At 51.1% G+C, this 16,543-nt stretch overlaps 1 protein-coding gene across 1 annotated transcript in view; it reads left to right on the top strand.

Moving 5' to 3' along the window:
- The window catches only part of LOC103768181 (hydrocephalus-inducing protein homolog), a gene marked incomplete at both ends in the record, with an annotated part of 71,375 nt that overhangs the window by 21,994 nt on the left and 32,838 nt on the right, over positions 1-16,543 (top strand). Inside the window, 5 exons of the mRNA XM_008935320.1 lie at positions 8,503-8,741; positions 11,172-11,427; positions 13,274-13,417; positions 14,748-14,891; positions 15,926-16,276. Coding sequence (XP_008933568.1) covers positions 8,503-8,741; positions 11,172-11,427; positions 13,274-13,417; positions 14,748-14,891; positions 15,926-16,276 — 1,134 coding nt within the window. The remainder of the gene's footprint in view (positions 1-8,502; positions 8,742-11,171; positions 11,428-13,273; positions 13,418-14,747; positions 14,892-15,925; positions 16,277-16,543) is intronic.

The following is a 16,543-nucleotide window of genomic DNA, read 5'->3' as shown; positions in this document are numbered from 1 at the left end:
GCAGGAATGAGGCTGGATCATGTTTACTACTTCTTCCTTTATTTTGTGGAAGGTATTTAGGTGTGAGAGTTGTGGGTTTGGAGCTCAGAGATAAAAAGAACCCTGTGGCCCTTTGCTTCTGAAAGGGAAGGAGTTTTCTTGCTCAGAGAGGTTGTTGATGCCCCATCCCTGGAAGTGTTCAAGGCCAGGTTGGCTGAGGCTTGGGACAACGTGGTCATAGAATCAAAGAATTGTTCTGGTTGGAAGAGACCTTTAAGATTGAGTCCAACCATTCCCCCAGCACTGACAGCTCCCCACTACCCCATGTCTCTCAGCACCACATCTCCATGGCTTGGAAACCCCTCCAGGGATGGGGACTCCACCACTGCCCTGGGCAGCCTGGGACAGGGCTTCACAACACTTTTACAGAAGACAATGTTCCTCAACTCATTTGCTATCTGAAACTGCTTTGTGTCAAACTGCTTATGACAGAGATGGGGTGTGAGGCCGGTCCTCAAACTGCTCACAGTGTGATGAGTTTCACACCTACTGGGGGTCATACCAGCTGGATTGTTGCATGAGAACGTGCTGGCTTGGGTTCTGTTCCTGTGGAGGATGTGGGCTCGGTGGCATTGCAGAGTGTCTCTGGAGAGCAGCTGCAGAAAAAGGCAATTTAAGTGGTGGAGGCTGCATCGTGTGCCAAGCTGCACAGCAGGAGGAGATCTGGGCTGCTTCTCCTGCAGGGGACAGAGGGATGGTGCAGCCAGTAAGGGCTTGTGTGCTGAGCCCAGGTGGGATCTGCTCCCGAGGGGTCTGCAAACAGAGTTCGGGGGTTTGTTCCTCTCTGTGCTAGGTGGGTTGAGCTTCTGGCGATGGTTAACCCAGACCTGGTGCTGTGGCTTGGTTGTGTCTGTGGATGGAGGATCAGGTAGCGTGAGAGTACAGGCTCGGCCTCCTGGGCCACAGAGAACGGGCTGGGTTTCCACCTTCCAGTTTTCCAGCTGTTTAGGGGCTAAATGTGACCTCAAAGCGAGGGATTCGCAGGGCAGCTTTTTTTGACTGTGCAATGAGAACGTGATTTCCATCTCTGCAGAGAGCAAGCCACCTCAGGTGGTGCTGCTGGGGTGGGGATGGTGGGGTTGGCATGCTGGTGCCAGGCACTGGCTCGCAGAGCTGCTGTCCAGGTCTAACACCTTCCCTCCTTCCCTGGGCAGCTTGCAGGGTGGATCTGCCTCTCCATTGCCTCAGGGCCCAAAAGTGTGGGGTTGGGCAATGAATCCTGGAGTGGTTTGGTTTGGAAGGGACCTTTCAAGGTCATCTAGTCCAACCCCCCTGCAGGGAGCAGGGACATCCCCAACTAGAGCAGGTTGCTCAGAGCCCCGGCCAACCTCACCCGGAATGGTTCCAGGGATGAGGCATCCACCACCTCTCTGGGCAACCTGGACATGGGGCTCACCACTCTCAGTGTCAAACATTTCTTCCTTTTCTCTGGTCTAAATCTTCCTCTTTTAGTTTCAAACCATCCCCCCTTGTCCTGTCCCAATAGGCCCTGCTCAAAAGTATGTCCCCAGCTTTCTGACAGGCCCCTTGAAGCCCTGCAAGGCCCCCAGAAGGTCTCCCCAAGTGGAGCCCTCTCCTCTGCAGGCTGCCCAAGCCCTACTGTCTCCTGCTGGGCTCCCAGCAGAGGGGTTCCCCCCTCGGGTCATTGCTGGGCCTTCTCTGGCCCTGCTCCATCAGGTCCCTGTCTCTGCTGTGCTGAGGACTCCAGAGCTGGACAGATCCTGTGCTACTCCTCTGCAATCTCTGTAAAGTACTGTGGGTGGTCAACAAACAGGAAAATACTGAGGTGCTTCCAGGATGGTTTACCTCCCTGCAGTGAAGCTGGGCTCTGCTGCTTCATCGTCCACCCTGCAGACTCCCCAGGGTTGAGAAACCCCATGGTGAGCATCTCAGCTTCTCAGGACAGCTGCTGCTATCACAGAGACGTTCAAGGAAGCAGGTCTTGAGAACCTGCTCGATCAGCCCTTTCAACGAGGACTCTTCAGACTCTTGCACAGCATGGTGCTGAGCCTGCCTGATGGAGCAGCACTGCAGCAGCCCAGATGTCCTCGAGTTGCTCCCTTGTCCTCAGCAGCTGCCTCCTCTGGTGCTGTTTTGCTGCCTCAGTTGAAGCTTTGCCCTTTGCTACTGCCTCAGGCAGCTTATTGATGGGAAGAGGAGAGGATGGAATATATTTGGAGCTAGAACTCAAGATGCTCATGTACATCTGAGAGCAGACCTGGATCTAGCTGTCCCTTAGTCCAGCTGGTGGGGGATTGGGCATCCTTCGTTCAGTTCTGGCCCTGAACCCAAGCCCTGTGTTCTCTAACCTGCTCCTTTGATCTCCTGCTTGGAGGTGGCTGCAGGAAGGCAAGCTGTGGGTTCCCCATCTCCTGCTTGATGGCTCATTTCAAAGCCGTCGCCGTCTGCAGTCCAGCTGGTAGATCAGGTCCCCACTTGAAGGGAAGAGCCATTGATTGAAGCTCTCATGGCAGGGTGGGCTCAGCAGTGGTGCAGCACACCAAATGGAAGGAGATTAAATGAAGGGGCAGCAATAGGGCAAGGAGAATGGAAGTGCTGTCACAGATGGGCCACGCTGCATTGAGGTGGGATCCTTCACCATCACCTGGCAGTTTCTGCCCCTGTCCAGCCAAGCTTTCTTCTTGGTTTATGGAGGAGAAGAGCGTTGTCCGAGAGAGTAGAGATGCTGTTCTGTGGACAGCTTCACTTTGGGATTGTGATTTAAGGCATTGCTTGGAGTACCCCTCATGCACAGGCTTCCTCATGTCCCTCTCCTCTTCCATCTGTTGCATGAGTTAAGTCTCTCCTGTGAGTTGTGGGGAGCAGCACTGATCATCTGTGCTGCCAGAAGGAAATAAAACCTTCCAGAGCTCTGCATCGAGATGGGGCTTTTGGGGTTGAAGAGGAGCATAGGGCCTTCATACCCTCTTTCTTTCTTGGCTTATCCCTGCTTGCCAGGGACTCTGCAGGTCTGTGACCCTTGGGACCAGGGGGTCATCCTGTGTCAAATGTGCTTTTCCTTGGCAGGTTGCTTTCCCAGCTCCCAGGCAGCCCTGGTAGAGCATCCTCTGTCTCCAGAAAGGGGAGGATTTGTCTTTTCCTTGGGTAGAGAAGGCTGGAGGAAGAGGTCAACATGAAGGGGCTGTTGCAGCTTAGCTGGGGGCTGAGGAGACCTGCTGATGAAGGTGGCTGTTTCTCCTCCTTGCTGCTGCTGTCACCTCCTTTTCATTTCTCCCCAGCCATCTGATTTTTACCCTATTGACAAGTGCAGAAGAGTTGTTACTGATTAATGGAAGCATTTGCTCTCCCTGCAGAAAGGCAGCGAGGGGGAAGCATCCTTCCTTGATCATTTTCTGCTTGTTCTTTGTCACCCCATCTTCTCAGAGATCTTTTATTGGGCTGTGAGATGACACCCCAGAGCCACGGAAGGCAGCTGCATATCACACCTGGGTGATGGGGAAGAAAAGACAGGCCTGGGGTGTGATTTTTTTGAACAGGGTCAGCTCTCTTCTGCCTGCAGAACCACCACGCTGGGTCTGCTCTGTGCCACTGCAGGGAGGCAAGGGGTGGTTTCCCAGTGCCTTGTAGTGAGGGAGGGGAGAAAACCTTTCTTGGGACTTTTTCTCCTGGTGACAGGCCTGATTTAGGGTCCTGTATCCTTTGGGCTGATCCTTAACCTCCCTAATCCAGAGCCCAGAGCTGGCTGCTGCCTCATTTCCAGCAGCAGTTGTACAGCCAGATGTGTTGTCATCTTCAAGAGAGTTCCCTGGTGAGCTGATCCCCTTCCACCTTCCCAGGGATGAGCTGCTGACAGATTCAGCTGGAGCTGACATTGCAGAAGAGACTGTTTGGTTTATTTAAAAAGGAAAAAAAAAAAAAAAAAAAAGCTCTACCTGCTTATCTTCTCCCTGGGATTCACTGGAGAATAGTCAGCTGAGTTCCAGGCAGTGTGTAAAGGCTCTTGGTCAAACACAGTGTAAGCAAAGGGAGAACATCCCGTTCTCATTCCCATCCTCACTTTCTCATTAGCACAGCATTTGTTTCATTTACTAATTTCATTGCTTATTATCTCCAGCTTTTGACAACATTTCCCTTTATTAAAGAAACAGACAGATGGAGAGACAGCAAAGAAGGGAGATAAACTCCAAAGCAGGGCTGGTGAAGGCTGCTGCTGGAGTGGTTCTGTTTCTACCTCCAGCTGATGGATGCTTTTGTTGTTCTCTGAGCAAATTGTCCAGGCTGCTGGGAGGGAAGGCTTTGAAGAGCCTGTCGGTGTTGTTCATACCTCTCTCCAACTGTTCTCGCTGAACTCGGAGCAGACTTGAATTGACAAGAGAGTGGGGTTTTAGATCTACTGTAAATTACCTTTTTTCCCTCCCCCCCAAGTGTCTGAATAATTAGGCAGCCAGTCAGTGTTTGCTCGGAGCGAGATGCAGGCAGTCCCTGCCCTTCAGATGATCTCTGCAGTGCTATTTAAAAATGAGTGTGAAATAATTAACTTTCTGGGCTATGGGCAGATCCCGTGCTAGATCTGTGGGCTCTTCCAGGGTGAGCAGAACTTTTGAAGGGAAGAGGCATCAGCATAACTCTTCCCAGATCTCTCTCATCAGAGCCTCATGGTGCTCTGAATCTTGTGTTTGGGCAGATTGGATCAATGGGTTGAGGTTGAACAAGGCCAAGGGCTGGGTCCTGCCCTTGGGTCACAACAACCCCCTGCAGTGCTCCAGGCTGGGGAAGAGTGCCTGGAAAGTGCTTGGTGGAAAAGGACCTGGGGGGAGTTGGTCAGCACCTGGTGGAAGATGAGAAGGTGCCTGAAACCTGGTCATAGGGAAAAGTTTGGTTTCTTCAGGTATCTTCTATGAGTTCATGCCCTTTCAAAATTGCTGTTTCAGTAGTCAAAGAACTTGTCTAGGGAAACTAAACTTGTTGTGCTGCACTCATTGGCCAATGGAGCTAAAGAAGGGCAGAATTCTTCAAAGCAGTTATGCTCCTACAAGCAACGGTGACCCAGCTGAGGGTTTTTCCAAGAGGAAAAGCAGGAGGAGTTTGGTTATTAAACATTGTGCTCTGGAGCAGCAGGCCAAGGCACAGCCTGGCTGGAGAACCCTGATGTGCAGAGTGGTGACATTGGTCTCCCCAGCCCAGTTTGTGAAGACAAGCTCCTTCAGCTCACTCAGCTCTCTGCTTTTAGCTGAGCCCAGTGTGACAAATAAGGCTCCAATGTCAGTGGCAGTAAGTGCCATGCTTTGACTGTTATTTTTTCCTGGCTTTAGAGGCTTTGCCTCTTGATTTCTTAAAACATGCCCTTAGTGGTGCTCTGGGGCATCTCTGTGAGGGGCAGTGGGTCAGCCTGCCAAGGTGGGGACATTATCACTAGACCTGTGGCTTGCCAAAGTAGAGCTGTACTTTTAACAGTGAGTTCTGCTTCCTCTTTCACTCCTGCAAGACCTGAATGATCACTTTAAGTCATTTTAAGTGGCTTCAGGAGAACTGAGTGTGGTGGCTTCTCAGTTGTGTCTTTGGGCATCCATCCATCCATTCATCTCTTGGATGCTGGTATCCATTATAACCAAATGTTGGCAGCTCTTATTCACAATGGAAGTCTGTCCTGAGAGAAGCTAATGATCTCAGCAGTAAACTTCTTGATCAATTTATTGCTCCCAACCCTTGCCTAACCCTCAGGGACTCTGATGTCCAGTAGTGTGAGCTCCTACAGAGACAAAAATAGCCACTGTCTTTGTCTATCCAGTTCATACCGCTATTGAATCATTTTCTGGAGCATTCAAGGATAAGCAGAGAGCAGGGATGTTATCTGAAGTTAGATCTTGGTCTTCAAAGTTGGGGGGGATTTTTTTTTTTAACGTGGCTCCAAGAGATTTCTTGTCTCTTGGACATGGCCTTGCTTCGTGCAGGCAGAAGCTGACCTAGAAACCTGAGTGCATGTGGCCCAGCAGAGCCTTTGGCTCCTGGCAGGTCTCCTGTGCAGCGAGGCACCAGGCTGCCCCTTGGACCCACACCAAATGCTAACTGAAAGAATGAGGGCACAATGCAAACCCTGCTGCTCCGGACGGGCTGGTGGCCACAGTGGGTCTGCAGTGGGTCACCCTGGGAGATTCAGGGTCTGGCTCCAGTGAGACAAGCCATCATTCTTCCTCAGGAATGCTCCTCAGGTACAATTTACTGCCCGGCTTGTTGCCAAGCTGTGATAAATGAGCTTTGTCAGGTAGCAGACTTGCAGATTCACCTCTGGAGCAGAGCTATCAGGTCTCCTTTTCAAGAGAGCTGCCCCGTGTCAGCATGAGTCAGAAGAAAAGCTGTACGTGAACGTCAGCCAAAGCCTAACACCCACCAGCTCAGTAGGAATGTGTTGGCTGGGTAGCCCCTGGCTGACGGCTCACAGTGGATGCCTCTGAGGCTAGTGAAGAGCTCAATGTGGGATGTGGGGGCAGCAGAAGAGCAGGTTGGTAGGGTCCTAAGAAAGACATGGACCTGTTGGAGTGAGTCCAGAGGAGCCCCAGCAATGACCCAAGGGGGGAAGCCCTATGCTGGGAGCCCAGCAGGAGAGAGTTGGGCTTGGGCAGCCTGCAGAGGAGAGGGCTCCACTTGGGGAGACCTTCTGGGGGCCTTGCAGGGCTTCAAGGGGCCTGTCAGAAAGCTGGGGACAGACTTTTGAGCAGGGCCTGTTGGGACAGGACAAGGGGGGATGGTTTGTAACTAGAGGAGGGAGATTTAGACTAGAGAAAAGGAAGAAATGTTTGACACTGAGGGTGGTGAGCCCCATGCCCAGGCTGCCCAGAGAGGTGGTGGATGCCCCAGCCGTGGAACCATTCCAGGTGAGGTTGGCTGGGGCCCTGAGCAACCCTCTCTAGCTGCAGATGTCCCTGCTCCCTGCAGGTGGCTAGGATGAGATGACCTTGAAAGGTCTTTTCCAACCCAAACCAGTCTAGGATCTGGTGTGGTCAGAGAGGCTCCACTGTTTATCCCATGCCAACTACCTTTGTCCTTCCCATTCTTACCATTTTTGAAGATTTGCTTCTGCAGCTCCAGAGGGCAGATTAAATGGAGCCGAGTTCATTAAATTTTGCCAGTACCAGGAGTAATTTTGATGCTCTGGGCATGCTCCATCTCAGGATGCAGGCCCATGGACCTGACCTCCTTCCATGCAGGGCACAGTCACCCCAAGGAGCTGTTGTAGCTGGGGCACCTACACATGCTGCTGGGACCGTGGATGCTCAGCAGGTTGCTGCTTCCCAGCCCTCCAGCTGGTCTCACCTGTGTTAGCAGAGGTCATCTGGGGAGGTTATTTAAAATCCTTCCCTTGACTCTGAAGTGCTGGTTCGTTTTCTGATGCTCTTCTCCCTTGGGCTGGCTGGTGTCCTCTCAGAGCTCAGTGCTGCCAGCCTGATGGATGGAAACTCAAGCAAACTTCAGCTGCGTCAAGCACTTGCTTGGATCACGTCAGGCCTCCAAGCACATCCTTGCTTTCTATTAAAAAAAGGAAATAAAATAACCCATTTTCTCTTAGAACACTGCAGACTTTTGAGTCAGTGGTGCCCCTCATCCCAAACACAGTGTCGAACTGTGGAGCACGTGCCACTAACACCCTGATGGACACTTCAGAGTTGTCCATCTGCATCCCAGAACATTTCATGCTGGCCAGGGAGGTTTTTCATGCCCATCTCCTCTGCAGGCTTGCCCCATGCCAGTGTGGTTTTAGGTGGTCTGGGGTTCCAGCACCTTTGCTACCCCATCTGTAGAGGGAAGTCCTTAAGAAACCAAAGGAGGAGAGTCCTTGGAAAGCCCAGGTTGTCCCACAAGGCACAACTTGCAGTTGTCTGTCTGCTGATGGCTTTACAGTCCTGCTATAAACATTGAAAGCTGAATTTTCCAAAGCAGAGGGCACTGGGGCACCTTGCTGCAGCTGCGCGGCACTGGGAACTGAGCCCTTCAGTCCTTCAGGGGCTGTTGAGGAGCACTGCTTACTCTGGGGAGAGAAGACTTTGGGTTTGGGGTTTTGATCAAGCAGTTTTGCAGAGTTATTCTTCAGGCTCTGAGCAGTATCCCCCAGCTGTGTGGCTGTCACGGTGGGATTTGAGCAGCCCTGGCTTCCTCTGGCCTTGAGCCTTTATCCAAACCCAGCCACTGCCCTTGGGAAGCAAGGAGAGATGAACTAACTCCCTTGGCATGTACTCCAAAGGAGAGACTGGAGGGGAATAACCTCCTCCTGAGGATGAGCATCCCTTGGGTTGGGCAGAACTGGGTTAATGAAGTGACTCTGTTCAAGGAGGGCAAGATATGGGTTGTATAAGCTCCTGCAGAGTTGTTTCCAGATACAGTAGGTTTAGAGAAGTTAAGTCTTCATGTTTTTTACCTTCATATCTTTGGTCCTTCCTTTTCCTGCACCCCACAAGAGACGTGGGTCCACGGTTTCCACCCTAAGTTAGCATTTGGTTTGTCTTGCAGACTGGCAAATGCTCATGCTGGAGGATTGAACCCAGTAAAGGAGTGATCCCCCCCGAGACTGAGGTGGCTCTGGCTGTCATAGCCAACTTGGATGACACGGAGAGGCTGAAGGATGAGGTGAAGCTGTTCATAGAGAACAGCTGTAGCTACATCATCCCCGTCCAGGCTGTCGGTGTTGGCACCACGATCGTCACCGACAGACCCTTGGCTCCGGAGCTCAACTTGGGACCCCACTTCAGGTAGGGTGTTTTTCAGCTCCTGCTTCTCCTCTGGTGGGCTCAGCAAGTTTTGCTGTAGTTTTTCAGTGCTCAAGGTCCTGGCTTTCTTTCTTTGAAGTCACAGGGATTCCTTCAGAAACAGTTTTTGCCCATTTCAAAGGCATTAGATACCCTCAAAAGCCACTGAAATGGAAACCAGATGCTAAATTGTCACTGAATTGCCTTTAGTTCTAATACATTTATCTCCTTGCTTTATCAAATGAAGATTTGGAGAAAAACAGCAGGTCCTGGAAGCCTCCGGGTAGACAATGCTAGATGACAAGTGTGAGTATCTTTCCCTTTGCCATACCGTGACTTGCTTTTCATTCCCTATGGATCATCGTCCTGCAACAGCGGCAGATCTTGGCGGTGGCTTGTGAGCAACTCCTCAAGTAAATCAGTGGTGCTGGTTTGCTTCCCATCTACCCGGGGGTCCTGCAGGAGCAGCAGAACTTGTCTTTGCCCTGGATCATCCCTCAGTTTGCTCGTCTTCCCCAGCTCTCCTGCTGGGCTGCTCTTTGTTAGCCCTTGTTTCTCCTGCCTTGCTTTCCTCATCATCTTCTCCATCAGTGGAGCTGTCTCCTGGGACAAGGATAGTCTCCTCCAGGTGTCTGTTCCTTTCCCTGGCTGCAGAGAGGGTCCACAGTGCTCTGATAGCTGAATTTTGGGGTAGAAAAAGCAGGTTAATCCTACCTTAGGCATTTAGGATAGATTTGGAGAGGCTAAGTGTGCACCCACGAGCCATCCTACATAAGCAGGGACATTAGAGGGAGGTTGGTGCTTGTCTGACACGTCCTGTGCTCTGTGCAGCCACAGATAGGCTACACAATGGAGAAGACAATGTCAGTGGAACTTCTGTCATTGTTCTCTGCCCCTCTTCACACCCTTGCCTGCAGGCTCAGTTTGGAGTTGTTGCTGTAGCTGTCAGCTGCAGAGCTACCACCAGGTGAGCTGAGATGGAACCTGGGGACATCTCAGATCACAGAAGAAAATTATAGGATCGTTTTGGTTGGAAGAGACCTTCCAGATCATCAAGTCCAACCATTCCCCCAGCACTGCCAGGTCCCTGCTAACCCACGTCCCTCAGCACCACATCTCCACAGCTTGGAAACCCCTCCAGGGATGGGGACTCCACCACTGCCCTGGGCAGCCTGGCACAGGGTTTCACAACCCTCAAGGGGAAGGTACTTCTCCTGTCCAACCTAAACCTCCTCTGGTGCAGCTTGAGGCCATTTTCTCTTGTCCTGTGGCTTGTTCCTTGGGAGAAGAGCCCGACCCCCACCTGGCTTCAACCTCTTTTGATGAGTTGTGCTTTCCCACAGCCACAAATTCTGCATCTTCCCAGAGCTGAGCCAAGCTTTCATCTGTTGCTGTCCACAACATGAACTATTTCATGCTAAGCTTGTACACATAATTTTTCAACAGTCTGTTTCAAAGACTGGCTCGTTCTGTACTGTCACTGTATTTAACTGCTTGTGGCAGACACATTTTGTAAGCCACCTATTCTCTACCTTTCAAAAAACCAATAACTCTTCCCAGAACAATTAATTTCCTGGTTATGCTCAGATTTATAGCGAGGAAAATAATATACTCCAGACTAGCCTGCAGTTAGTGTTTCGTTACACGAAGGAATCAATTGCCATTGAATATTCATTTTGGTTTCTCTCTAGCTGTAGCCACTCCTCTCTCCTTGTTCCATTCCCTCCGCAGACCCCCAGGTCTCTCTCTGCTCTCCCTCAGCAGACCCCCACCCAAGCCAGACCCGGATTTGCCGACGTGTTTCTATGGGGGAGACTTCTGTCAATCCCATGTTCTCATAGTGCATGTATCTTCCTGATACACAAAACTAGCTTCACTGTTCAGGCAAAGGGGGGGATGTGTTGGGGCAGTGCTCCCTCAAAGAAGGACGGTGACATGGGTGCCACGAGAGGGGCCTCGCCAGCAAGGCAAGTGGTGTCAACCCAGATGACCAGATGAGTCTACATACCCTGCAGCTCCCCAGTAGCATCTTCAGAGGAAGAAGTTCCCACGGAAAGGGTGGAATGGCAGCAAAGCTGTTCCTCCATCCACGTGCAGCCAGGACGGGACAGTTTAGCATCTGATCTAGCAACACCCCCAGGAAACACCTTGGAAAAATGCTTTGGTGCTATTAAGCACCAGAAGTTGGTGATGCTTTGTCTGCAGCAATGGAGATGATGCTTTTCATGACACTTTTCCTTGCTGTACCCAAACAGACCAGCTGCTGGATGATGCTAAACATGGGGACAACCAAGGGCTGGCTTTTGCTGAAGCTTTGAGCTAGGTCAGCCTTTGGGGAGGGGGTTTTGCTGCTGAGCGTGTGGTCAGATAACGACGTTGTGGCGCTGAAGCTGGGAAGTGGCAGCTCCTGTGACATTGCAGCTTCTCTTCCAGCCTGGATCCCTGCTGTTACTGCTTCAAGGTGACCAACAGAGGACGACGCACCCATCAGCTCTTCTGGACAAGGGAAGGGGTCACCCCCTTTGGGCAGCGTGGTCGTCTCCCTGCCATCAGCAACACCAAGGGGAAAGGCTCCTCCCAGAGCCCCGGCCCTGCCTGCCCCGTCTTCACACTTCGACCGTCCAGGATGGAGCTGATGCCAGGCAAGACAATGGAGATGGTGCTGGAAGTCTCCTCCAGCATTCCCCAGGTGAGATGCCCCACGAGGGCTGAGCCTTCCCCAGCACCTCCACTGGGATTTCTTCTGCAGCCCCTTGACATTTGCCTGAGAAAACGAGCAAGTGCTTTCAAGAAACTCTTTGAATGCCACAAGTTGCCATGGCAGCACCAGTTGCTTTCCTTGCTGGCCACCATCTGTTGCTAAGGTTTTTTCATGTTTCCATAGCTACCATAAACCCAACTTGCTGATAGCAAAACACAAGCTGAAGGAAATATTGCTACTTCAAGGCAAACAAGGGGTTACAGGGTGTTGTGTGCCGAGGCAGGAAGGAAGGGCAGAGAAAATAAGCTACACTTAGGAGCACGGGCAGAAAGTAAATGCAAATTTAATATATCTGGGCAAAGCAGCAAGTCAAAACACCTAGGAAGGGAGGAAGCGTCTGGGAGCAGCAGCTTTTTTTCCCCTGTAGACAAACATGGGCAGAGAGCTTGTCTGGCACCGAGGGCTGGAGGAGGAATGTGAACACAGTGTGCCAGCTCGAATGATGGGAGTGACGTTCATCCACGTGGGAAACTGTTCCCAGCGATCATTATAATTGACAGCTTGACTTTTATCAATATTTCCATAACAGCTAGTCCTGGTCTCTCAGCCAGCCCCAGTGTCCCAAGGGCAGCCAGGTCCTGGAGGGGAGATTTCAGCAAGGCCACTGAGTGCTCTAGTCCCTGGACCTTTCTTTCCAGGGGAAATCCAGCTTGGCAGAGAAGCTGCCAGATAAGCCTGGTGTGCACTCCCTGGCTCCAGCACCACTGGGCACAGATGTTTAAGCAGATGTGGACTAAATCTGCTGATACAAGTGTTTTGAAAGGCGTTTCCAAGGGTTGCCTCAGTGGTAGATTGAGGAAGACTTAATTACTCAGCAACTTGACTGCAATGTCCTTGTGCAGTTCTGAGACCCAAAGTTTTGCTGAAGAGGGAAAAAGGCACCAGGATGGAAATCAAGTGATCAGGGCACTGGTGAAGGTGTCTTGCCTAGAAAGCTGAGTGGGCATCTGTGAGCTCAGCTGGGGCTGCCTGGCTCCAGCAGTCACCCCTGGGAGTGGGTGATCCACCTTCTTTGGGTCTGGAGAACTTAGTGCTCTTCAGGTTGGTCAGAAGCCTGGCTCCCTGCACTGCACATGCAACACAGGTAGTTTAGAAGGCTGTAGGCTTGGGGGTGGAGTTGAGTTGTGGTGTTGTACCAGAGGGAAGAGTGAGAAATGAAGGGAGGAATCTGGTGAAGTAAAAAACATGAGAAATGAAGAAAAAGTCTGGAAGGTGAGAGCTTAAGCGGAGCGTTTCCATGTGAAGTTCAAGACATATCTTTCCTGGAAAGGTGTCTTTTCAAACCAGCTCTAGGAGGGCACAGTACCTCCTAGGAACGAGTGACTCCTTCTTTACCTGAAGGCAGGCTGGCTAGCTGGGGGCTTCCCATGAGTCCTTTCCACTAAACTTCCAAGGGAGGGTTTGCTGGTCTTGGCCCTTCTCTCATGTTTCTCTTAATACAGTTTGGTTTTTAATGAATGCTTACTAGGAAGTTTCCAGAACTATATTTGGCAATGGGATAAATCCACCCAACAATCATTTGGGGCAGGGATGGTTACCACTGTAGGAAGCACATGCTTCATGAGTGCCTTTTGTGGATATTCGGGTGGAGATTATGGACACTTGAGTGCAGAATAGATAGGATGCAGCCTGAAAAAGAAAAGGGGTGTGTTGAGGAGACCAGTGACCGTAACTTGACGGCAGTAAATCAGGTCTGTTGTTGGGTGGTTGGTGATTGCAGGGTGTTTTCTGGACACCTTGGTAGCACGTGCTGGGTGGTGTCTCCTGCCTACAGGTGGTGAAGGAGCGGCTGCGGTGTCATGCTGTGGTGGGGAGCAAGGTGGAGAAGGTGCAGATAATGCAGGTGGACGTCACCTGTGAGTTCATTGCTCCCGTTCTCCAGATGTCCTCCAGAGAAATCACTTTCCGGGTGGAGAAGGTAAGTGAAGTCAACAAGGATGGGGTTAGAGGCGGGACTAACTTCACCCAAGTAAAACTGAGATTACAGCTGCTCTGCCAAGAGGCATCGTGGCCACTGCTGGAGAGACACCAGCTTCTGAACTCCGGATAAAGGTGGGGCTTGGAGGGTCCTCCAAGGCACAGTGACGTCTGAACACCGATCCTGTAGAGAAGCTGAGAAGAACCAACCTTCCCACCAGCTCCTCAGGCTGATGAGGAAAAACTGTCATCTCTTGTCTCTCTTTGCCTGCTCTGCTGCTGGTGTGGATGCGAGCTCTTTGCATTTCCCCAAGCCTGATCTACTTCAAAGGACCTGCAGACGTCCTTCAGCCGCGGAGGTGATAACACCGACGCGAAGCAGGTGCCCTTTAGTCTCTGGATCCTGTCTCCTGCATCAGCTTTCCCTCTCACACGAGGTGTCTGAAAAAGAGAAGATATTTCATTATTTAGTTTCTGCAGTTTCAGGTCCCTCCTCTAGCTCCCAGGCTTGCAGAGAAGCACAGAATCCTCTGAGCAGGCAGTTCAGATTTAATTAGAAGCTTTTCAGCTCTCCCTGATGCCTGCCTGTGGTTGAGCTCTCATCTGTCGAGTGCTACAACACTGCAGCTCTTTGATACCAAGACATCCAGAACTAGTTTCCCAAACATTGTCTAGTTTATCTAAACCACTCAGGAAGCCCAGAGCAATGCCTAAACAGGAAGGAATAGCTAAGGCTGAGCTTAGCTTTGGGGCTGCACACTCCTTGTTTCTCTGGCACGGACAGCAGGAGACACGTTGCAACCAGCCTGGTGAGGTATCCAGCTGCTCTGTGGGTATCTAAATGTTCCAAGCCAACTTTAGGCTACTGCATGCTCTCCACTGTGGCTCAAATCCTGCTTGGTGTTTTCCTCCTGCTTTTAGGAGGCTACTGGAGCCAATAACTTTGTGAGAAATTACTCTGTGTGAAAATCAACTTGTGCTGTTCTGCCCAAGAGAGGATACGAAGCTGGAGATGAATGCTCTGAGTTCACTGGTTTTGATCTTCTTCAAGGAGCTACCTCTTCTCAGGGTCCTATTCCCTCATCTGTACATGAGACTGTTCCCCAGTCCCTCAGGGGATACCGTGGTTCCTAAACATCTGATAGAGAGAAAAACCTTCTAGAAGAGTAGATACTAATAAAAATAGCAAATAAAGATGTATGCGCTGTGGGGGTTGGACATTTGGACATGCATTGGAAGGTGAAAGAGGGCCATGGCCACTTTCAGGTTGTGTTTTCCTTGGACCTCATGGCCACTTCAGGTTGTTTTTTCTTTGTCTCCTGTTTCTGTAGCAGCCTAGTGATGTCCTAACTCTTCAGTACAAGCCTCTTTCTTTGAAAAACATCTCCTCCCTGCCATTAAGCATTGTGCTGGCCTTAGGACAACCCTTTGTGATCTGCAACAGGGAGCAGCAGCCCCTCCCTGCAGATGTTCAGGTGAGCAGCCACAGACCTTCCTGCTGGTGGGGTTTGGAGAGGGAGGAATATGCTGGTGTCTTTCTGGTGGGAGGTCCTCCAGTAGAGAGGTTTATTCTGTAGAGTCAGCAGTGGACTGGCCTGAACTAAATCAGGTGTGAAATGCGCTGCTGGAGGAAACAAAGTATCATCTGATTTGGGAGTAGAAGCGTAGAGCTGTTTTGGTTGGAAGAGACCTTTAGGATCATCAAGTCCTGCCCTTCCCCCAGCACTGCCAGGTCCCCACTGACCCATGTCCATCAGCACCACATCTCCACGGCTTGGAAACCCTTCCAGGGATGTCCATTGCCCTGGGCAGCCTGGACAACCCTTTCTGGGAGGAAATTTTCCTAATATCCAACCTGAACCTCCCCTGGCACAACCTGAAACCATTTCCTCTTGTCCTGTCGCTTGTTCCTTGGGACAAGAGCCCAATCCCCAGCTTGCTACAACCTCTTGATTCTAAGACATGAGAAGAGGGGAGCAGACAGCAGGTCTGGTCAGGCCATGTAGTAAAGATGTCTCCTGGAAACCATCCCAGCTATCCTCAGGTAACCCCAAGAGCAGCTTGCTCTCTTTAAGGGCAGCTCTGTCTTCTGGAAGGCTGAGGATGCTCCTCCAGCCACAATCTGGCCACTTGTGCTGTGAGGATGAAGTTGTTCCTCTAGAGTGAGGCCAGAAGGCCTCACTGGTGTGGCCAGAGTGCTGCTGTGGTTGTGCATTGAGTCCGCAGCCTCTACAGGTCCAGAATTCAGTAGAACAACATCCATTTACTTCTTGGAGTGATGCACAGCACAGAGACACAAGCCTGAGATGGTGGCAGACGAGAGTGTGGTCCTTGCAGTGAGGTGCACACTATGAATAAAATGAAGGATGAGCTGAGAAGCCCACACTGGGCATTTCCGGATGTTTGTGGGACATTTGTGGGACATTTGGAACTTGGGACATTTACATGTTTCATGCTATCAGACCTTGGGATTTCATCATACTGATGATTAACACTCATCTCCTCGCAGCCCATGAAGCTGGAGACAGGAGAAGAACTTCATCTCTCCATCAGCTTTAATCCTGCTTATGAAGAGGATTTGACTATTCGGGTAGTAGAGAAGGCTCTGAAGATCCAGTTTCTTGAGCACCCTCACGAGGAGCACATGAGCATTCGGGGAGAGGTCTACTTCCCAAACGTCCATCTCCAGACCATGGCCCTGGACTTTGGCTGCATCTTGAATGACACTGAGGACGTGCGTTACATCGAGATGACCAACTGCAGCCCTCTTCTCGTCCAGTACCACTGGTCGTTCCTCACGGGCAGCCACGTCAGCCACATGAGGTACGTGCACCTTTGCCCTCTCCGTGAAGCTCTTATGGTGGCCTGTTTGTGCCTGGCAAAGACCGAGGCTGTTTGCCTGGGACCTGATAAATTGCTCTCAACTTTCCCTTGTGGAAATAACCTACCAGCCATGGTCAGGTAGGTGGTCTCCACCAGTTTTCCAGGGAGGACACAGTATTCTCCAGCCAAGCTGGGGCTGTAAGACGCTACCAACACTTTTCACATAGCCCATAACCTAAAGTCCTGCTTCATCCCTGGAGCTACAAAACCATGCTTAGACATTTGGACAAGCAGGTACATAACG

Source organism: Merops nubicus, unplaced genomic scaffold (genome assembly GCF_000691845.1).
Source record: "Merops nubicus isolate BGI_N331 unplaced genomic scaffold, ASM69184v1 scaffold14082, whole genome shotgun sequence".
Classification (NCBI taxonomy): domain Eukaryota; kingdom Metazoa; phylum Chordata; class Aves; order Coraciiformes; family Meropidae; genus Merops; species Merops nubicus.
The sequence above is the reverse complement of the archived record's forward strand: the minus strand, read 5'-3'. Positions and strand labels throughout refer to the sequence as shown.